General features: G+C 38.6%; 1 protein-coding gene and 1 non-coding gene across 2 annotated transcripts in view; both read left to right on the top strand.

Annotated features, from left to right (window-relative positions):
* Window positions 1-24,304, top strand: part of LOC114036390 — a 62,996-nt gene that overhangs the window by 19,443 nt on the left and 19,249 nt on the right. Inside the window, exons 4-5 of the mRNA XM_027852892.1 lie at window positions 2,605-2,730; window positions 9,125-9,211. Of these exons, the coding sequence (XP_027708693.1) occupies window positions 2,605-2,730; window positions 9,125-9,211 (213 nt within the window). The remainder of the gene's footprint in view (window positions 1-2,604; window positions 2,731-9,124; window positions 9,212-24,304) is intronic.
* LOC114036515 lies at window positions 1,668-1,771 on the top strand. The gene has a single exon (XR_003568338.1). It is a non-coding gene; the product is annotated as a U6 spliceosomal RNA (small nuclear RNA).

The following is a 24,304-nucleotide window of genomic DNA, read 5'->3' on the forward strand; positions in this document are numbered from 1 at the left end:
CTATCTATCTATCTATCTATCTATCTATCTATCTATCTATCTATCTACATGTGTGTCAGTGAGGAGGTGCAAGGGTAGAGCACCTGACCTGGAGTCAAGAAGGCTTGAGTTCAAATCCAGCCTCAGACACTTCTTAGTCATGTGACCCCAGGCAAGTCACATAAACTTTGCCTCAGTTTCCTTATCACTAAAATGGATATAATAACAGCGCCTATCTCCCAGGTTTGTTGTAAAGATCAAATGATGTAATAATTGTAAAGTACTTACTGTGCCTGACACATAGTAAATGCTGTATAAATGTTAGCTATTTATTATTCCATTAGAATGTGAACTCCTTGTGGGCAGGGACTGTTTTGCTTTTATTTTTCTATCTAGAGTATTTAGCACAGTGCCTGACATACAGTAGGCACTCAATAAATGCTTAGGGATTTGCTTGTTTACCCCTTTGTATTATTTCAGTTGTGTCTGACTCTTCATGACTCCATTTGGGGTTTTCTTGGCAAGGATACTAGAGTGGTTTGCCATTTTCTTCTTCAGCTCATTTTACAGTTGAGGAAACGGAGGCAGCTAAGGTTAAGTGACTTACCTGGGGTCACACAGCTAGTAAGTGTCTGTGACCAGATTTGAACTCAGAAAGATGTCTTCCTGGCTCTATCCACTGTGCCACCAGAGGCCTGGTACTCTATCCACTGTGCCACCTAGTTACCCTCTGTCATATTAGTGTCCCACAATTAATTTAATCATTCCTGTATTGTTGGTCACACAGGTTGCTTTTTTAAAAAAAACTACATATAATGATGCTGTGAAAATATTTTCAAAGATTTTTTTTTCTTTTCACAGCACTTTCTGGGTATATTCCCAATAATGGAATTATTGTCATAGAGTCTGTCTTTTATGCCTTTTGAAATTTTAAATATGTGTCTTATCTACCTAAGTAGACTGTAATTCCCAAATAACAGGGACTATCTTATATTCTTCCACCCCACCAATTCACAGCACTTAGCGTGGTGTCATGCACATAGGAAATACAAAAATAGTTTTTGTTTACTTGAACTGATTTTTCTTTTTATTAAAAATAAAATTTATTTCATTTCTTAAAATATTATATACAAGACCATTCTATTAAACACCAAGTACTATACCTCTACTATCCTTGAAACTGAGAAGAGTTGGTTATTCAAAACTTAAGATCTTTTTCTATCTTTTGTCAGTTTTTGTCTTCCTTCCAGCTTTATCTTTAAATGTCCCTGAGACAAACTTTCTTATCTAGTTGACCTGAAAAGTTTTCTTTAAATTGTTTTTTATCTTCTGTATATTCTCTTTTTATTGTGAGTTGATATTGCTCATAATCTTCTATCATTCCCCTTCATAAGTTTTATTTTTAAAAATAAATTTATTTATTTCTTTTACACGTTCTTTTCTTTTTAAAATTTTAGTTCCAAATTTTCTCCTTCCTTCCCCCTCCACTGAGAAGGCAAGCAAAATAATCTCAACTATACATGTGAAATCATGCAAAACATATTTCCAGATTAGCCATATTGTAAAAAAAAGAAAAATAAATAAAACAAAAGAATTTTACTTCAATTTGCTCTCAGAATTCATCAGTTCTCTCTCTGGAGGTAGATAGCATTTTTTTCTTCATGAGTCCTTTGGAATTGTCTTGGATCGTGCTTGCTTTGGCCTCACATATACTAAAATTAGAATGATACAGAGATTAGCACGGCCCCTGTGCAAGGATGGCACACAAATTCATGAAGTGTTCCATATTTAAAAAAAAAAAAAGGAATTGTCTTGGATCATCATATTGATCAGAGTAGCCAAGTGTTTCACAATTGATCATCATTACAATGTTGCTATTACTATGCACAATAATCTCTCTGTTCTTCTCACTGCACTTTACATCAGTTCATAAAGGTCTTCCCATGTATGTTCTGAAACCATCCCTACAGCACAATAACACTCCATCACAATCATATGCTACAACTTGTTCAGCCATTCCCTAATACATTTATAATTTTTAAAAGTTTAAAATACATTTATATGTATATATAAATAAATAAAATAAAGAAGTAATTTCATAAAGCATACAATTTCATATGTGCATATGTACATATATTTGCTTTATGAAATTACCTCTTTATTTTAACTAATTTATCAATAGGACACTGATTAAATCAGATCTGGTCAAATAGTAAACAAATCACTTAACTTCTCTGCATCCCAGTTTCCTCATCAGTAAAATAAGAGTGTTGGGCGATTGGCTTCTGAAGTCACTTCTTGCTCTAGGTTTGTGATTTTATGACCCAAAATTGGAAGTAAAAAAAAAAATTAAGAGTAAGTGTCATTGTTTGGCTCATCTCTTCAGGGGCAAGTAGGGGTGATTTCTGTATCATTTATAAAAATATGCTGTGTCCTAGTCTGTGAAACATAATAAAGGTGTGTAATGCTATCCCCCTACCTGGCTGTCTATTTTTACTTTGAAAGTGAATGTGTGGGAGACCTATAAATTGAATATAGGAAAATTAACCAGCCTTGGCTTTGGGAATAGAGTTGAATATACCTCTTTGAAAAACCCAATTATTCTTTCTTATGTTTCTTTATCAGAATGTCAGACATGTGGGAATGCATTTAATAAATTGTCTGTGTTCTGAGGGAACTGTTGCTGCCCAACTGTCCAGAAAAAATTCAGTAGAAATGACTGGAATACCAGCAAAAAACAAAGAGCCAGAGGTATGACAGATAAAGAGATGTCTTTAACATAATATTATTTTAATTATATAAAACTGTTTGAAATTATAACTTTTAATTCTTTCCAGAATTAAGCATTTAGTATACTTTCCACACATTTCATGTTTTCATCTTGTTATTTGTAGACAATTTAAAATGAATAAAGCCACATACTTTTTTTTTAATGGGTATTGGTGTTAGATCTGGTACAAATGGAGAGCTTAAAAGGCCTGTTCTAATTATTTTTCAAGCACATCATTAGGTGAAAAGAACCACTTGAATTGTAGACTGTAAAAGCAACATTATTCTGTGAGCACTTTCAATTTGAATACATTTGACTGGGTTTAATGACCTTGGATAGTTGTTAGAAAATGGAAGAAATGGGGGGAAAAAAGCACCTATTGCATGCAAGGTGTTGTGGGTGTTACAAAGTTACATAAGGGGACATGAACCCTCTGCATCAGAAATTTATAGTTTACTTGATGAGAAAAGGTACAGGAAGAAGCCTGCCCCACACCTTGTAATTAATTGGTTCCACAAAATAGGGGGTATAGGAGCAGCTGTATAAAGTGATAATCAGGGGCAGCTAGGTGGTACGGTGGTTAGAGCACCAGCCCTGGAGCCAGAAGGACCTGAGTTGAAGTCTGCCCTCAGACACTTACTAGCTGTATGACCCTGGGTGAATCACTTAACCCCAATTGCCTCTGAAAGGAAAAAAAAATTAAATGACAGTCACATATCATTAATCAAGTTTTCATAACTTGATAGTGGCTTTGTTTTTTAAACTGTACTTATGATCTTACTGGCATACAAGAAAACTGATAAGTAAACTCCCTTTACCGGAGTGGGTCAGTACCTGCTCAGTAATTTATAGTTTTGGAAAGTTACCCTGGGTATTGAGAGATGAAATGATTGGTCACAGAGCCAATATAGGCATAGGTAAGATCTGAATCCACCTTCCTTGCTCCATGGCTAGCCTGCTGATACCCCACACTGTCTATGATATACTGTATAATTGTACCACAACATCAGGCAATCTTGTGTGGAGCATGTCTGTATGAAAATTGAATATGGCAATAATGTAAGGCATGCCACCACAAAGTTGTATTGGATTTGATTGCCGAATAATGATAGTGAACATTTCTATAGTGCTTACTGTGTGCCAGGCACTGTGCTGAGTGCTTACAATTAATATCTCATTTAATCTTCACAACCACCCTGGGAAGGATGTGCTAGTATTATCCCCTTTTTTCAGTTTCAAGGAGAGTAGAGGTATAGTACTTGTTCTTTAATAGAATGGTCTTGTATGTAGTATTTTAAGAAACTTAGACAAACAGGGGTTAAAAAGATACTGGAGTGGTTTGCTGTTTCCTTCTCTAGCTCATTTTACAGATGAGGAAACTGAGGCAGCTAAGGTTAAGTGACTTACCCAGAGTCACACAGATAGGAAATATCCGAGGTAAGATTTGAACTCGGGCCTTCCTGCCTCAGGACCAAGTACTCGATGCACTTTACCACCTAGCTGCCATAAGAAAGAATTAGTGTCAGTTCAGCTGTATTTGAATCTGCAGAAGATTCTTTGGTCTGACTCAGGAAGGCATGAGTTTTTCATCCTATCCTTTCCATTTATTTACTGTGTTCCTCTTTCAAAGAGGGGTAACTAGGTGGTGCAGTGGATAGAGCACTAGCCTGGAGGTCAGGAAGACTCATTTTCCTGAGTTCAAATTCAGCCTCAGATATGTACTAGCTGTGTGACCCTGGGCAAGTCACTTTACCCTATTAGCCTCAGTTCCTCATCAGTAAAATAAATTGGAGAAGGATTTGCCAAACCACTCCAGTATCTTTGCCAAGAAAACCCCAAATGAGGTCACAAGGGTCACAAAGAGTCAGGCATGACTAAAAGACGCGGATACAGTGGTACAGTAAGAACAGCTGGTCCAAACATCTTCATCACTCTTCTCTGGCTCCCTCCCCCAGTGCCATAACATTCTATCACAAGTACTTTTAGAATCTAGAGGGAAAGTGGTCTTTTAGGTATGGTATAGCTTTCTGCTGAGATCTTTGTAGGATCTTGAAGCTACCTTTCCTTTCATGTTTTTAGTTTGTCCTTGGCTCCTAATGTCACACTACTATGTTGCTGTTTAGTCATTTAAGTTATGTGCTACTCTTCAAAATCCCATTTGGGGTTTTCTTGGCAAAGATACTAGACTGGTTTGCCATTTTCTTCTCCAGCTCATTTTATGGATGAGGAAACTGAGGCACATAGGGTTAAGAGTCACATAGCTAGGAAGTGTCTGAGGCCAGATTTGAACTCGAAGATCAATCTTCCTGACACCAGGTCCAGCACTTAATCCGGTGTACCACTTAGCTGCTTTGGTCACTACTATAAATCTCTATTATCCCAGGGCTGCTGCTAGGATGCCAATGAGAAGTCTAAATCCTCTGACCCTCTGAAGTCCCCAAGGTTGTCTTCTTATCATAAAGCGGTAGGTGGAAAAGACTGCTCTTCCCCAGCTAACAATTTACTTTTAGGCTTGACTGAAATTGTTTTCTCTTCTGTTCTGTCAGACACTGAAATTTTGGGTTCCAAACTAGCTTGCCATTTAATAGAAATCCCCCAGGGCATGGCACAGTGTACATTAGATTAATGCTTTTGATTAACTGATTGATTCAATAGAGGTGTTACCACCTGACAGGTGTTAGTGAATTCAGGGTTAGTGAATTATGTTAGCTACTCTAAGTGGGGTGGTGTGACTGATTGCCTCATTACAGCTCCTCCCTTACATAAGGAAATCTCTATAGCACCCAGGACTTTGCCTTACCTGTACAAGGTATTTAATAATGTTTTTGAAAAAAAGAAAAAAAAAAGAAACTGGATGCTGTATAATTATAATGACTAATCTTGGTCCTGAGAAGAGCTGAGAAAATATATACTCCCCTTTCCTGGGGCAGGGAGTATGGGTGTGGAATATTGAATATATTGTCAGATATGGTTGGTATGTTGATTGGTTCCACTGAACTGCTTTTTTTTCCTCTTTCTTTTTTTAATTCTTTATTACAAGGCATGGCTTAGTAGGTGTAAGGGGAAAGGATATATTTGGATATAAAAGCAATGTGAAAACCAAAAAAAATTTTGAATGAAGTAATTCTAGGTAGAAGCTGAATCTATGTTGACTGATACTCCTAAATTTTTCTTAATTAGAATTAGGAATCTGGTTAAGTTCCAAATAATAGGACTCTTCATAATAATACTATTATTAATAAGAGAAAAAGTTGACAGTCCTATTTTTTTAATGGTCAACTGAAATATTTTTAAGAGAGGCCTGACTATGAACACACTTATTTGAAAAGAAAAATTACAAATAAGATCGTTTCTCATATAATCTTCTGCTCTTTTTAGTTTCCTTCTAGGATAGACTTGTTTATCTATCTTTGCTTTATTTTTAGAACAAGAGCAAAATGCATAATAACATATGTGCAAAGAAGAATCCTGTTTGTGGGTGCTGAACCTAACAAGTGGTTGAGCTAGAAAGACTTTAAGGCTACTTCCATCTATGAAAGTCTAAATTAAATAGGTTTACAAGCTTGAAGAAAAAAAAATCAATTGGACCAAATCTGTTAAGCATAGACTAAGTTCAAGATATTGCTTAGGTGCTTAGAGTGAATGATTAAAAAACATTATCCTCTAGATTTTTATATCGTTTATTTTTAAATGTAGTGATCTCAGTACTAATATTTCAAATAATATACACTGAGATATTAACCATTGGCTAGCTAACTCCCAATTTCATTTTTCTTCTGTTGTGGGTGCGTGATGGTCCTAGCTCAGATGATGCAGTTTAGCTGTACGAATACTCGTAAATTTTTGGAGTACCACCAGATGGCAGTGTGATCTAGGACTCAAATAAAGCCAAGCTATATAGCGTTCAGTGTGCTAGGATTCAAAAAGTGTCTATTTCAGTTTCATCATGTATCTCTATCTGCACAAGAACAGAAGCCCCTTTAAAAGAGCAAATAAATATATTATATGCCTATATATAATGTTTACTTATTAAATAGGCTTCTCAGTAGCTTTTTTTATACTTTTAGTGCATTGAGACAAAGTAAAAAAAATGACTCGGTTTTGAAAACAATAATAGGAGGTGAACTCTGGAATATTTCTTTATCATAGATTTGGAATTATGGCCCACCTCATGTATTCTGAGTGTTTTCCAGGGCCCATGGACTGAATGTAAAGACAAGGTTGTTATTCAGTTTTCAGTCATGTCCGACTCTTTGTGACCCCCTTTGGGGTTTTCTTGGCAAAGATACTGGAGTGCTTTGCCATTTCCTTATCCTACTCATTTTACAGATGAGGAAACTGAGGCAAACAGGGTTAAGTGACTTGCCCAGGCTCACACAGCTAGTAAGTGTCCGAGACCAGATTTGAACTACAAAGATGAGTCTTCCTGACTCCAGGGCCGGTACTCTGTATACTTGACCACCTCGCTGCCCAAAAGACATCTCCATGATGAAAATGTTTGTAAAAATTAATTTCGGGTCAACAGTGGCTCAATTTTAAAATATTCTCAGCTTTTGAGATGGGTGGAGGGTAAGTATCAGAAAGGTATTTGGAACATGATCTTGAGAATGCCCTCTTGTAGGTTTTGTAGTAAGAGGCAACTTCCTGTCTGACCTCTTATACTGCATCTTTATGTATGGGTGTTTTGCATGATTTTAGGTATAAAAAGGTTATAGGAAAAATTTAGTATCATAAGGCTATGGTCAAAAGTGGTAGATATATTACTGAGGGAGAGAAATGGGTTGGTAGGTGTGTCTAAGTAGAGGCCCTCAGGTGACCTTGGACACTGGGATGCTTGAGGTGAGAGAAGTACAGCAGGGCAGAGTGTTGTGGGTGGCACAAGGCACTAACGAAGGGCACGGGCGGAGTAGAGTTTGGCTATGTCAGAGATGGAACCAGCCTGATTTTGAGTACTTAGATTCATAGAAATGTAGGTGTGGCTATAGTACCCATGGCATTATTGGTAGTGAGTAGGAAAGGGCATGGGGTGGAAAGGGGAATAAGTAGAACAGTAGACCAGAAAAATCTGTTTACCAATGCCCCCTAAACCTGTCTCCTCATTTCCTTAATTTACAGTGAAATTTCTTATTCAGAACTCAGAATAGAGGAGGAGGAATTTTTTTTGTTGTCAAGTTGTTTCCATCATGTCTGACTTTCCATGACTCCATTTTGGGATTTTCTTGGCAAACATACTGGAGTGGCTTGTCATTTCCTTCTCCAACTCATTTTACAGATAAGGAAATTGAGTCAAACACAGTTAAGTGACTTGCCTACAGTTACATGGCTAGGAAGTGTCAGAGGCTAGATATGAATTCAGGAAGATGAATATTCCTGATTCCAGGCCCAGGTGTCAGGAAGATTCAACTTCCTGACTGCAAGCTTTGAGGGTGGGCAAGAAAAGCACTGAACTAGGAGTGTGTATCTGAACAAATTACTTACCTCTGCCTGACTCAGTTGACTCATTTGCAAAATGGGGATAACAATAGATTGTTTTGAAGGTAAGATTAGATAATATTTGTAAATTGCTTTGCAGACTTTACACCATTATGTAAATGCTAGATGATGATATTAAAAATAATAAATTGCCTCTCTTCCAGATGAGTAGTCCTGAGACAATTTTTCAGTGGTAAAAATGCTTCTCCTCTAGGAATTCACAGACAACTTACTTATTAAAATTTTTGGAGAATTATTATTTTCTTTTTTAGTAGACAAATTGTAAAAATTTTGCAGTGCCCTAGAGAGGCTGCCCAAGTTGAAAAACCAACCAATTCAAACGCTGTCCCTCAGCAGCTAATGCAACCTCTAACTGCTCTAGAGCAAACATCTCAATCTGGGAGGTTATGGAGGACAGTAGCAATGAGTTATTGTTTTAAAATATGCTATGATTTCTTGCCTTGGAATAAAATTAGTTTCATCAAAGCACTTTGGAAGTTGCATTTGGAACGTCTTGGGCCTCCTCCACAGGGACTAAGGAAAAAGGGCGTGAATTTATTGCCCTCCCAGGCAATGCTTTAGCAGTAAAGCAGGTGAGGGTCTGCTCTTCCTACTCTCAGACTCAGTGAATTAGGAGCAAGTCAGAACATTGTTTCTTCTGTGCCTCTCCCTCATTGCATTGCCAATAGGTGCTTAGTAATTGTGGAATGAATCACTGGATCTTGTCACCTATGGGATTTGCATTCTGATTTAATAAGGTGAGTGGAGGAGCTTTGGATGTCCTTGATTTATTGAAAATTCAGAATGAGGTAATAAATAATGGTCATAAAGTAAGTGACCTGCTAAAATAATTGTCCATCTTTCTTTCTCTGCTTCTGCTTTCCTCTCCCCCTCCTCTTCTAGGAAACCGTTGTCTCAGCATCGAACTCCCTGGATTCCAATGATAGCTTTATCGCTAGTCCATTCCAGACCATGAATCACATTATGACAGTAAGTTATGTTTACAGTTTATTTCTGGGGTGGTAGACAGGATTTAGGTAATTATTTTGCAAAAGACATGCCCAGATCTTCCTTTGCCTTATTTCCTCAAGTTGATCAGATTCTACCTAGTAGCTATTATTGTATCCTTCCAAGCAAAGCTGACTAAATGATTTTAGTCATTTTTGCATTGGATATTTTATCTCTAAGGTCCAGGGTTTTTCCTCCCCCCCCCCCACCAACTTTGGATTGAAGAAAAACACACTTGCTGGAGAGTCTTACATGGAAATAATATTCAGACTGGATTGAACTGAAAAATCTCAAAGATGATGCTGAGTGAATTTAGCAAATAATATTAATTTTTTTATTAGATATATGTGTCTGTGCCCAGAAAAGTGATGTCTTTCACACATGCAGATGGTGCTTTTGACCCACTCTTCATAGAACATCCCTTCTGAGTTCTTTTCCCAGCAGTGATTGAATAGCCAGTCCCACAGCCAAGAACAATGTCCCAGATTTGAATGGGAGGAGGATCTCCAGCTGAATTCCATTTGGGAAAGTGGGCAGCACTCTCGATCATCCTAAGCTGCTCACGGCCACAAAAGCCCATATTTTTTTAAGCACCAACATTCTCCCAGGGATGCTATATGACTGGGAATCATGGAATACCACAATCTCAGATGAATCAAAATTGCGGGTAATACAAAAGGGCTACAGACAGATGCATGGTGGGGATAGGCCACAGCAGTATACTAACAATGATTTGCTTGGAAGAGGCATAAAACCATCATTGGGGACATTCATAAACAGAGGGGTGGGTAATTATGCAACAAAATGAAGGATAACAGATGGACAGCTTGAGAGGAAGAATTCTAGGGTATTGAGTAGATTCCACATGGAAGATGTACAGAAAGACTTGGATGCGCTCCCCATAGGTTGGGAAGACAGAATTTAGGTAACTATTTTGCAAAAGACAGACTTAGATCTTCCTTTGCCTTATAGTTCCTCAAGTTGGTCTGATTCTATATAGTAGCTGTTGTACCCTTCCAAGTAAGCTGGCAATGATTTTAGCCACTTTTATATTGGACATTTTATCTGTAAGGGCCATGGTTCTCTGCCCCCCCCCACTCCCACCCCCAAATTTGAGTTTAATAAAAATACAAGAGAGTTCTATGTGGAAACAACATTGAAATGAGGATTATACTAAGAAATTTCAACAATGGTGTCATCTGAGTAAATTTAATGAGTAGTATGTATTTTTGTTTTAGACGAACTGTTTTAGTGGAAGTAATAGCCACACCAATGGAATCCCAGAAGCTTTGAAGTATTAAAAGATTATTCAGTTTAGTTGAACAAGCATTCATTTAACTGCCTACTGTGCGAATGGCACTGTGGTAGACTTGGGGTATTCAAAGACATAAATGAAAAGCAGTTCTTGATCTGTAGGAGTTTACATTCTGCTGGGAGATTTAAAAAAAAAAACAAAGTGACAGGCATATATAAGATAATTGAGGAGGAATAGAAGACTTAGCATTAGGGGATAAGGAAAGGCTTCCTGCCAGGGTGAGACATAGACTGAGATTTGGAGGAATCTAGAGATTCTCCAAGTTAGAATGCGCAGGAAGTATATTCCAGATGTGAAGACAAACTATTCAAAGAAGAAATAGAGCCTACATTTGAGAGAGAAGTAGGCTAGTTTGGCTAAGATATCGAGTTATGTGAAGTATTTGGAGAGGTTGGCCAGAGTTACATTGTGAAGGACTTGGAATGCTAAACTGAGGTGTTTGTATTTTACTCTAAAGGGAAGAGGGAGCCATTGAAAATTCTTGAGCAGGGGAGGGGCATGTTCAGACTTGAGCCTTTTGGCAGGTGTTTGGAGAATTGTTTGCAGAGGGGAAAGACTGGAAGCTGTGAGTCCAATCAGGATGTTATTGAAATGGTACAGCTGAGAGTTGATGAAGACCTGCATTGCTGTAGCAAGTATATGAGTGGAGAGAAGAGAATGAATGTGAGATAGTTGTGGGGTTAGAATTGATGAGTGCTATCAACTGATTAGATATGGGGGATAAGGGAGAATGAAGAATTGAGGATAACTCTAAGGTTTTATCCCAGGGTGACTAGAAGAGTGGTGAGGCCTTCAAACAGAAATGAAGAATTTTGGAAGAGTGATAAGTTTGATAAGGTTGAGATAATGAATTTTGTTTTGTACTTGGATTTGAGATACCTATACAACATTTTGGTGGAGCAACATGACAGTAACAAATGTGGAGCAATGTAATAGAGACACCAAATGCTGGGGAAGGGAAAGTGACCTCATGCACATATTTAAGACTAGCTCCATCTAGTGGAATCTAGCAGTAGTGTATTTTTGTAGTTTGGCTCAGAGAATGGGAGGTTTATTGCCACATGTAGACGATAAAGGCATGGCCTTTCCCTTGGGGGGCAGCTAGGTGGTGCAGTGATAGAGCATCAGACCAGGAGTCGGGAAGACATGAGTTCAAATCTGACCTCAGACACTTGCTAGCTTTATGGCCTTGGGCAAGTTGCTTAATCCTGTTTGCCTCAGTTTCCTCATTTGTAAAATGAGCCAGAGAAGGAAACGGCAAACCACTTCAGTATCCTTGCCATGAAAACCCCAAAAGGGGTTATTAAAAGTCAGACATGACTCAACAACAACAACAATAGTGGGGTAAGAAGCCAGATTTCAAGGATTTGAGAAATGAATGGAAGGTGAGAAAGTAGAGTCAGTGAGATTAGACTGTTTTTCTAGGAGTTTGCTTATGACATAGGATGATAGTGAATGGCAGAGTCAAGTAAAAGCTTTTGAAAGAATGGGTTAGACTGAAGCATATTTGTAGATAGTAGGGTAGGAGCCAATAGATAGGAGAGAGAGAATGAGAGAGTAAGAGAGCAAGAGAGAGAGAGGAAGGGAAAAAGAGAAAAGGAGGGAGGGAAGAGAGACAGAGAGACAGAGAGAGAGAGAGACAGAGACAGAGACAGTGACAGAGAGAGACAGAGAGAGAATATGATCAAAGTGGTAAGTACTCAAAGTATGTGGGAGAGGAGGGAATCTAGGCAATTAGCAGAACAGTTGGCCTTACAAGGATAAAAGCCAACTTTTTGTCAGACGGTAGCCAAAGAGAAGACAGGAAGATGTAGAGGTTATAGAAGTGGGGAGAAGAAGAAATGGCCTTTATTAAGTAGGAGGCAAAGTCCTCTGCTGAAGGAGAGGGAAGGAGGAGTAGGTTTGAGAGGTCTGAGGAGTGAAGAGATAGTTGGGAATAGCTTCTGTAGCAGTATGATAGAGAGTCAATTAGGGAAGCATAAAAGGATTGTCATACAAATGAGGACCCAAATGAAATTAGATAATATAAATTTATGGTGAACCTATTCAGCTGGCTTTGTCATTTCTTCTTAATGGCACTATAATGACCTGTATTCACTCTTCTGTCTCAATCTGCCCTTTCCAATTCTAATGAATTTATAAGAGTTAGTGTATTTTGTTACAATAGAATAAAGGAAAATAAGTGCCAACCAACCTAATGAGCAAAAACTGTGTTAAATTCTACAAACATTTATTATGTGCTTATGCAGTGTATTGTCCTAGGCACCTGGGAAACCAAGGTGAAAACCAACATAATCCCTGTCTACAAAGAGTTTGTGATCTATAAGACATGAATGCAAATAAGAATAATTATTCAGGGTGGAGTGTGACAAGTTCATCAAAGGTTAAAAAAAAAGAAAAGTAAGAAATTAAGGAGGGGAGATTACTTCTAGGTAAAAGAATTAGACAAGGTTATATGGAGGTGTTACCTGAGCTGGGTCTTAAAGGAAGAGAAAGATTTCAACAGGCAGAGAGAATTGGAGTAAATCCATTCCGAGCATGGGAAATAAAAAGAGATGGGAACGGTCAGGACGAAATTAGGAAAAGTTAAGTAGTCTTAGTGTATCTGAATATAGAGGATTGATTCAAAGGAGAATAGTGTAAAATATAACTAGAAAAGCAGTCAGTCAACAAACATTTATTAAGCTCTTACTATGTGCCAGGTACTGTACTGGTGAGAGGGGGAAGATGGTAGAGGAAATCTAGAGTATAACTTGGAGAGGCATGAGACATGGCTGGCCTTGGCATGGTCCTTAAATGGAAATTCTGGGAAGAACCATTCAGTCAGAAAGAGGGGTTGCAGGGACATAGGGAACTTCCAATGTGTGAACCAGATTGGAACCACCTTGTGTAGGTTCTTGATTTGATCTACCAACAAACATTTATTGAATGAATGAATGAAAAACTATTTGTCAAGCAATGTCTCTGTCTTCAGTAGATGTAACTGCAACATTCAGTTGCTAGTCTGAATTCCTGAGAATTGTTTCCAGGATGATGGCTTAGTCTGAGGACAGTGCTGGGAGCAGGACCAGGGGGTGCTGATGTTCTCAGGACTCTTGGGCTTGCCCACCTATCAGTGGCACTTGGTCAGAAATTGGTGGTGGCAGCTGAGCTTCTCCGCGGCGATTGCTTCCCTCAATGATTGACTATGGAGTCTGGGCTGGGAACAGGGCCAGTGGTCTAGATCAGTGCTTCATAAACTGTGACGTCATGACCCCATACGGGGTCACAAAAAATTTGGCAACAGTGAAAGGTTTCTGAACATGCAACAACCAAAAATTAATTCAAAATCAAATGCATGATTAATCCAAGGTATGTCTGGTAGCGCTTGTCTGTGTTGCATTGAACAACTTCACTGAAGCCTTGGTTCTGAACACAAAGCATGCACACTTTGCACTGCACAACACCAATGAAGGTTACCGAAAGGTGAAAAGGAGTCTCTAGTAGAAAAAGTTTAAGTAGCCCTGGTCTAGAGGACAATGTTAATTCCAGGGCTCTAGGAGTCAGGATCTTGGGCTGTCTTCACTGAGTTGATTGAGGTTGGTGGTGGTGGTGTTTTGACTTGGTACATACAATGCTTTTCTCAGAGTGCCTTGCTGCTTTAGCAGAGCCAGCTTGCTTACTCCATAAGTGACAATCGATTGGGTAAATAGATAACATAATGTTGTTTAATAATAAAAATTAATAGTGATGATGATGTTGTTGATGATTAGAACTTATTATATTCCAGGCACTATACTAAGCACTGAAGATACCAAGAAAACAAAAAATAGTCCCTGTTCATTCTTTGAATGGAATTATAATTTTATCCTCTGGAATTATAATTTTATCCTTTAAGCAATAATGATAATAATAATAATAATAACTAGCATTTATATAGCACTTAAGATGTGCCAGGCACTGTGCTGAGTGCTTTACCATTGTTATCTCATTTGATCTTCACAACAACCCTGGGAGGTAGGTGCTATCATTATCTTCATTTTATTGATGAGGAAATGGAAATTTCTTCAACCTACTTGCCCAGAGTCACATAACTAGGGAATATTTGAGACTACATTTGAACTCAGGTCTGCCTGACTTCAGGCCAGGTGCTCTATCCATTGTGCCACCTAGTTGCCCATAATGGAAACCACTGAAAGTCTTTGAGCAGAAAAATAGCAATACTGACCTGTTAGAAAGATTATTTTATGAATGAATGAATGAAAAAGCCCTAAGTACCCACTATATACTAAGCCCTGTGATAAGTGCCAGGGACACAGACACAAAAGCTTGACAGGCCCTGCTCTCAAGGAAATGACATTCTAAAAAAAAGAGACAACACATACAGGAGGGCAAGGTCCAATGGTCTTTACGGCATAGCAACAAAGCAGACGGTAATACATTTTCTTTGATGTCATTTCCATTGTTAAAATTATATCAGTTTTTTTTTTTATATCAAAGCATTTGACAAGTCCAAGGACTTTGCTAGCTAGGATTTTCTTTCCTAGGTCTTTTGGTTGCCTCAGAGGTTGCTTTCCCCGGATCATGACTGGTGGTACAGTGGATAAAGCACTGGCCTTGGAGTCAGGAGGACCCAAATTCAAATCCAGCCTCAGACACTTGGTAGCTGTGTGACCCTGGGCAAGTCACTTAGCCCTGATTGCCCCCTCCCCCCCCAAAAATAAAGGATGGTGATGGGAGCTGGGGAAGGAGAAGGTATGGTATGAAGTTGACTAGCGATTAAATCTGGTAGATCAGGGCTCAAGTCCAGAGGAAAATATGACCCTTTTTTCAATATAAAAAGTTTATTATGAACAAATATGATTAATAGAAATTTGATAATAATGTTTCAACATTAGAGAAAGTTAGTATGTAACTAATTGCATTGATAAGAAAGCAAAACAAAAATCACATACTGTCAATAAATGAAAAAAGGACCTTTTATGGATTGGAGGACCATTTCGTCATTAACAAGGGGAAGATAATGAGTTCATTTTGGGATATGTTGAGTTTGAATACTATTGGGACATCCTGGTAGAGACTAGGCAATTAAAGATGAAGGATTGGTGCTTAAGGGAGAGGTCAGGCAGATAGAGGTGAAGTTTTGGGAGTTTTCTGCCGTGTGATAATAATAGAAGTCATGGAAGAAGATAAGATGAGAATATAATGAGGAAGGGGTGGGTAGAACCATTGAGACTTACTTAGGGTATAGGAAGAAGGCAAGACCAAAGAATAATAGTGAGGGGTGAACTAGTGTGAGGGAGACAGTATGGTACAGTGGCAAGAGCCCTTGCTGTGGAGTCATAAGACTTTGGTTCTAAGACTACATTGTGTAGTATCACAGGGCAAGTCACCTAACCTATTTGTGCCTCAGTTTCCTCATTTGTAAAATGAGGGAGCTGGACTAGATGACTTCTGGTTTTCCTTCCAACTCTATATCTAAGTGAAATGTTATATAGTGCAAATTAAATATACTTTCTTCTAAATATCTTTTATCTTAATTTACAAAATTATAGTAGAATCCAGACTTTTAAAAACTGAAAATAGAAAAAAAAAACCCAATTCATATTCTTGTGAACCTGATTGTCTGACTATCTGTTTTCCTGTAGGATTATGAAAACATTTCAGAGGTTGTAGTTCTTTGCAGCTTCCCAAGCTCTGGTTTTTGAAAGATTCAGTACAATTGTGTGTGGGAGTGCTGTTCTCCTGAGTAGTTAGAAAAACTTAGCTGTGAGTGCCATCACTGAACGATTCTTCTCCCCCAACATGGCCTTCATTCCTGCTTCAAGGAGAACAATAATCTAAAGCCAACAATGCTTAGGTTCCATATAAAGCAGGAAATTAAATGGAATATCTGTTCTGTGAGTTTCCCATCACAAATACAAGGACAGAGGGAATGGGAGTAGAATGGGTAGCTAGTCCAAGGACGAAGCTTTTCTTGGTCCCTACAAGGTCTCATAAGCAAGCGTTGAGTTTTGATCAAATGAATGCCATTAAATTGTGAGCTTCTTGAGGGCTGAGGCTATTTTTATATTTCTTTCTATCACCAGGCATAACATAGTGCCTAGCACATCATAGGCTCCTAATACATACATCATTGACTTGGCTTGACTTAAAAAGCATATGTGACTTTAGAAGTCTGCCCTCCCACCGCTAGAGTCCCCCATTAGAATGTATGATCCTTGAAGTCAAGGAATTTATTAAGGTCTTTGTATTGCCAGCACCTAGGAAAGTGCTGGACACATTGTAAGCACTTCATAAATGCTTGTCAACTGACTTCTCAAACAAGCCCGGGATGATGCAAAGAAGGACCTCTAGATAGCAGTTCTTAGACACATGTTTATTGAATCGGTTTGGAATTTGTTTATAGGATGAGAATCATAGGATTTAAAGCTTGAAGGGAACTTGGAGGTTTTTCAGTTTAAACCTCTCATTTTTTTCCTTGTTGATGTATTTCTTTAAATGTTTTTCACTGATATTTTCATTTTGTAGTGTATCTCTCTCCTCTTTTAACCAGTGTTACAATTCCTTGTAATGAAAAATATAAAGGGAGGAAAAAAATTCCCACAGTTCAGTATAACTATCACATCATCAAAACTGACTCTGTGTGTGTGTGTGTGTGTGTGTGTGTGTGTGTGTGTGTGTAATGCTATATATATAAATAGCATTCCAGACACATAGTGTCCCACCTCTACAAAGAATGGAAGCAGGTGGATTTTCTCAACTCATCTTCATGGTCAAACTTTTTGACAACCCTCTCATCTCACAGAGGAGGAAACCAGAGAGGAAGTGACTAGCCCAAGGTCACATGAGTGGTTAGTGGCAGAGCTGGAGTTTGAAAATTCAGACATCTGACCCCAGAGCCAGCACATTGTCCACTGTGCCCAGAGAATAAGTAACCTAACCCAATAGAACTCCTTCCCAAAAAACCAGATCACCTTGGCATGTGTTTAAATACAAATAGAGAGTAAAAAAGTAAATTATGAATGTTGAACATTTCTATTCTGTGGTACAGGGGAAAGAACATTGGTTCTAGAGTCAGGATCTGTGTTCAAATTCTGCCTTGGACACTTGGCCTGGGTGACATTGAGCAAGTCACTAAATCTCTCTGTGTCTCAGTTTCTTCATCTGTAAAATGAGGGGGCTGGACTCTAGCTCTAGATCTACGAAGTAGCTAGGTAGATAGAGCATTGAACCTGGAGTCAGGAAGATCTGGGTTAAAATCTGGTTTCATAAATGAACCAGCTGTGTGATCTTAGGCTAGTCACTTAACTTTGGTCTATCTCAGTTTCCTTATCTTGCAAAATGCGAATAATAGCAACACCTACCTCCAAGCCTTGTTGTGAGGATTAAATGAGATAATATTTACCTAGTGCTTTGCAAACCTTAAAATACTATGCTAGCTATCATTATCATCATTATTATTATTCTTATTATCCATGATGCATGCAATCCTCATTGACTTAGAGCTACAATATTTCTCTCTGAAAGGCTGGGCTGACAAAACTCCCTTTGAGGGTTTGGTTCTTGCTCGAATCATCTCCTTATTTCAACACCTTGCTGATCCCTAAGAAGGTTATTCCATGCCCAAACCCCAAGATATCTTGCCAGGTTTCAGCGATCAAAATTTGTATTCCTTTGGGCAGAGCACTCACACATAAGGGTATGATTCCCTATGTTGACAGACAGAGAGGAAGGAAGGAAGGAAGGAAGGGAGGTAGGGTAGAAGGGAAGGAGGGAGGAAGGAAGGAAGGGAGGGAGTATTGCTCAACTGGAACTGGCCAGTTGGGTCCCCAGTGGGGTAGCTACTAGTACTCACAACAGATTGTTGTTTGTCCTTTTCTCGAAGAGGACCAATGACATCAGGAGGGTGATGTCTCGACTTGCAAATGAATTGGATTTAAATGAGACAGGGCTGTGCAAAGTCATCAGCCTCACTCTCAACAACAGCAACAACATTGTCCAGGTCTTGCAAGTGAGAATTCTTAAACAGTGAAATTTAAAAACATTTAACAGGGTATTAATATAGCGCTATGGTGTTACTGTTATTCACAGTCCTAGGGTCCTGGCTCTCTGACAAGCTGGTTTAAAAGAGATTTTTATTCACTGCTAGAAGTGGAGTCAAACCTGAAGGTCTATGAGCCCTTTCAGGTGAGGCCACTGTCAATCATTGGGTTACTTCTGGGGAGGTGAGCTTGTGAACTATCAGAACAAGGTGCAATAACTTTGCTGCTATGAAGCCAATTACAGGAATACAATACTAACAATCCCTTCTTGCTCCATGAAGCCTCCTTATAAACTAAACTTTTGGCTTCTTGGTGTTTCTCTAATGGATCAAATGTTCTTGTGCTGAAGTGTTAGTTTAGACTCTTTGGATGGGGGAAGGGGCTGATGTAATAATAGTGGATGACTGCTGCCATTGCCATAGGGCCTCTCAAAGACAAGATAGCTGGCTTATGAGACTGACTTGCTAAGTGAAGTATTTCAGCAAACAGATTCTTTAAGCTCCACTGGCTTATCTTTGCTCCTTTAAAAAAAATGTATTTTGCCTTTTTTTTGCATCACTTGCATTTCCCAATGTATCCTTTTCCTCTCTCCTTCCCAGTGAATCAGCTTTTATTAAAAAAAAGGAAGCAAAATACAGATTAGCAAAATTGATCAATGAATTGCCCCCCTTCCCATCCAAGCCCTCCCCCATTAAAAAAAGAAGAAAAACAAGCCTCTTATGGCAAATAGGAATCATTAAGCTAAACAAATTCCTACATTTTCCATGTCAAATTTTACTTCTAAATCCCAATTAATGTGAATAATGAATCCTCTGAAGTGATCCCATTATTTGAACTCACACTGCTTATTGTATGTCTCATTCTGCATCACTATTCTTTCAGGAAGTGGTTAACATGCTTCATCATTGTTCCCTAACATTGTGGCTGGTCATGGCATTGATCAGAAATCTTAAGTCTTTCAAAATATTTTGTCTTTACTCCTTTCTTGTATAAATTGTTCTCCTGGTTCTGCTTACTTCACTCAGTATCAGTTCATACAAGTTTTTCCAGGTTTCACTGAAGCCATTCTATGCATCATTTTTTTTAATGGCATAGTAGTTTTCCATACATTAAAATACCATAATTTGCTCATCTATTTCCCAATTGTTGAGTATCCCCTTAATTTATAGTTCTTTGCTACTACATCTGACTCTCCATATTGGGGAAAGAGAAAGATAATAGTGATAATAACTAACAATTATTTAGCACTTACTATATGCCAGATACTGTGCTAAGTGCTTTACAATTATTATCTCATTTGATCCTTACAACAACCCTGGGAGTCAGGTGCTATTATTATTCTCATTTTACAAATGAGGAAACTGCAGTTAAATGACTTGTTCATAATCACATAGCTAGTAAATGTCGAATACTAGATTTGAACTCAGGTCTTCCTGATTCCAGGCTCTTCCATTGTACCACTTCACTGCCTTTTTCTGCAAGAACAAAGTGATTGGCCTCCTTTAGGAGTGGAAGAAAGTTTATCTTTGCGTTTTCCCTGTTACCATGTTGGACTCCCTTCAAGGGCCAAGTACTTGTGGTAAGTGCCTCCAGGGGCACTGTCTGTGTCACTTGTCTTGAACTCTTCCAGGCAATAGCCTCTCTCTATTTCACTGATAAAACAAGATACTCTGCTGGCTGCTGTTCAGCCAACATAATCTGATGTCCTCTGATTCCATATCCATGATTTTTTCCCACTGTACCATAAAAAAAAAACTATAATGCAGTGATTTGAAAGATATTGCATCATTGATACGCTGCTAGATTTGGAGTTCAGATTTGTATCAGATAGATTAGTTGTGCAAACCTGAGTATATCATCAATCTACCAATCAATAAATAATTAATGAACATGTATTAAGTGTCTATGATGTGCCAGGCTCTGTGCTAAGCACTGTGGATAATAAAAGAGGCCAAAGAGGGTTCCTGTCCTCAAGGAACTTACACTCTAATGGTAATCTCTTGGTGCCTAAATTTCCTGGTCTGCAAAATGGGGATGGGGAGATGGAGTGGATGACCTCTAAGATCTTTTCCAGCTCTATGATTCTATGACTTGCCTATGGTTGCATAATTAAGAAAATGTCTGAAGCAGGATTAAATGCAGATCTTCTCAACTCCAAGTTCAGTGATCTAACTACACTGCAGTTCTCCATTTCTCAGTTCTTTCTTTATCTTTCTGGCTATTGACTTCTTTGATTTTGCCTCTATCTCTGTCTTTTTCAGTCTCACAAATTATTTTTGCCTCCTTTGAGCCACCTTATGTTCATGTACACATAATGATGCTTTAATCTGTCACTGTTGGCTGTTAGTAATAAGCAAATTTGAAAACAGTGTAGTTTGAGGCATTATTTCCCTGTAGAGAAATATAGTTGAGGCTGTGGGTGAGTGCATACATGGTGAGGATGCTCTAGTAATAACTAAAATAATCATTCATAAGTTAGTATCTGCAGACATTGTACTTCAGCTCACTTTTAACAGAGTTCCTTTAAATGTTCCATGTACTTATACCTTTGTAAATTGCCCTATGGTGTGGAATCAGGTATATTTCCATGTGGGTAAGAAGGAAATCAGTTTACAACATCGAAATGGAGTGGTAAGGTATTTTTTTCAAGGGATTGGGAGCAGAGAAAGAAAGAGCCAGTAGGTGTCAGCATTACCCAAATGGTGGGGATGGAGGCTATACTTTCCTGTATCCTACCCTTTAGGGAGAAAAGTATCATCGTCGTTGTTGTTGTTATTATTATTGTTGTTGAATGAGCTTTTGAAGAGTCCTGGTTATGTGGGTGCCCATTTTTAGCAGATCAAGGACTGCTTTAAAATGGAAGACATCTTGCTTGTCTATTCCTCATTCACCCCCACTTCCAACTTTGTGCAGCCTATTGTATTTAAAATATAGCTACTATGGTTGGTTAGAATCTCCAATTCTTTGGGCATCTATGCATAATTTAGCAACTGATCTAAATTTGGATTTTTTTTTTTTTGCAAGGTGATTGGGCTACAAGGAACATATTATTTAAATGTTAACCTTCTCTGAGGTGGTTTCCTAGCAAGCCTTATACATCTCATCCTTAGAATCATGGATTAGGAGGGTGGGAAGGGCCCTTAGATATAATGTAGTCTTATTCCTTAATTTTATAAATGAGGATAACAAAGTACAGAAGTAGAAAATGACCCACCAGAGTCATGGAGTCATAAATTAGAACTGGGGCTAGAACTCAGGTTTCCTCATTTCCAGTGCAGTGCTGTTATTATTTTTTTTTCCTGCTAAACTTTTTTTTTTTTTGTGGATTTTTTCCCTTCTAATTTTTCCTTTCTCTAGAGCCCCAAAGAATTAGGTTCTGGGCAAGCGTGAATGTTAATCCCTTAATCCAGTTGGGGAATCTGGAGGTGTTGGTGACTTTCTTCATCTCAGTGGCTCTCAACTGTAGCCATTTCTTTGTCTTTTGGGACTTGCTGTATCTAAAGATGGAGGCTGCAGACCGAGGCTAGCAGTTGGTTAAACCCTGGAAGTGTTCATGAGTGATTATCTTCAGGAAAATCCCCATAGCAACCTAGGAGAGTGCCTGCCCTTAGTAGGATGATCAAAATGATTATGTTAGAGAAGGAAAGAAAACCACGGGGAACAGCTGGATTGAAGAAAGGTGATTATGTACATCAGCTACTCGAGTTGTTTTTCATTAGACAATGCAGTGATTGGGGAACTCGCTGTTTCCCTATCTTGGTATTGTGGAAAGAGCACAAAAAAGGGATTCTTTAGATAAGGTTCTAACCTCAGTTCTGCTGCTGGTTTTCTTGCTGTTCCTTACACATGACATTCCATCTTCTATCCTTCTACATTTTTCCATAAACTGTTCCCCACGTGTGGGATACTGTATACTCTTTCCTTGTTATTGTTGGGGTGGCTTGCCTTTTCTTTCTCTAGCTCATTTTACAGATGAGGAAACTGAAGCAGAGTTAAGTGACTTGCCCAGGTCACAGAGCTAGTAAGTGTCTGAGGTTGGATTTGAATTCATGAAGATGAGTCCTCCTGATTCCAGGCTCAGCACTCTAACCACTGTGCCACCTACCTGCCCCTTCTTCAAAACTTAGCTCAAATCAATCAATCAAACACTTATTAAGTGCCTACTGTATGCCAGTCCCTCCTGCATGATGCCTTTCCTGAAACCCTCAGATACTAGTGCACCCCTTCCCAAGGAAATGAACACAATTACTTTGTGTTCATTTGTTTGTTAGTGTGGTTTTGTTTTATGAATTTTGTGTATACTAAGTTTAGTAGTGGCAAGAGCAGTGGTATCAAACTCAAATGGAAATGGGGAGCACTAAACTATACACAAGGATCCCTGGGGGTCACATATTAACTTAAAAAAATCACCTGTTAACATTTATCTATACTTTATTGTATTTTTCTTGTACTTGGGAGTGTTGTGGGTTACTTGCAGCCTGCTGGTGGCTGCCTGTTTTGATGCTTCTGGCCTAGACCCTGGATTTGGTGTCAGAGAGACCTCAGTTCAAATCTTGATTCACACTAACTATGTGACCTTAGACAAGTCACAGCCTCTTTCAGTCTCAGTTTCCTCACTTGTAAAATGGGATAATAGTAGCTTGTACCTCACAGTGTTGTTTTGAGGATTGAGAAAATATATGTAAATTGCACTGCAAAACTTAAAAGTCTTAATTATCACAACTTATTTTGTATATAGTTTTATCCCAAGTGGTGGGGAACCTGTGGCCTCAAGGCCACATATGGCCTTCTAGGTCTTTAGGTGTGGCCTTTTGACTTGAGTCCAAGTTTTACAAAACAAATCCTTTTAGTAAAGGGATTTGTTCTGTGTAATTTGAAGTCAGTCAAAGGGCCTCACTTGAGGACCTAGAGGGTCACATGTGGCCTCAAGGCCCCAGGTAACCCACCCCTCGGTGTTCATGTCATTTCCCCCTATAGAATATAAACTCCTTGAGAGACTTTTTTTAATTTATGTTTTTGTATCCCCAGAGCCTAACAGTGCCTGCCACATAGTAGGGGCTTAATAAATGCTTTTTAACAGATTGTCTGACTTTGGCCAAATCACTTAACTCTTTTGGCCCTCACTTTCTTCATCTGTAAATTGAAGTGGTTGAGTTAGGTGCTGTCTGCCATCTCTTCTACCTCTGGCATTTTATGAAATAGAAAACATTTGTTAAATACCCAAATGGCAAGGTTGCCTTAGACTGCTAAACTGAATACCAAGAAGGACTCTAGTTCACATTTGTCTTCTTCCTTCTTAAATGTACGGAAAATAAAGGACATTCATCTAGCCTTTCCTTCATTGTCTGTGAGATTATACTGAAGCAATCTCTGCATTGCAGCATGTCCTAGACTCTAGGACACTGAATAGAAGCTGATGTCTGTTTTCAAGGCACTGCATGCCCCAAACTTGATAGATGAAACTGTTATCTGCAAACACGTGGGCAAATTCAAATACATTTGGTTTAATAAGCACTTTTCCTAGGACTCTGTCTCACAGTTCAGTAGAAAGAGCACTGGATTGGAACTCCAAGGTTCTGTGTTCAAATTCTTACTCTGTTAATTTACTACCTATGTGACCTTGGGCAAGAGACAATCAACAGAGCAGAACAGAACAGAACAGAACAGAACAGAACAGAACAGAACAGAATAGAATAGAATAGAATAGAATAGAATAGAATAGAATAGAATAGAATA

This window comes from Vombatus ursinus, unplaced genomic scaffold (genome assembly GCF_900497805.2).
Source record: "Vombatus ursinus unplaced genomic scaffold, bare-nosed wombat genome assembly UNPS02009835.1, whole genome shotgun sequence".
Taxonomy (NCBI): Eukaryota; Metazoa; Chordata; class Mammalia; order Diprotodontia; family Vombatidae; genus Vombatus; species Vombatus ursinus.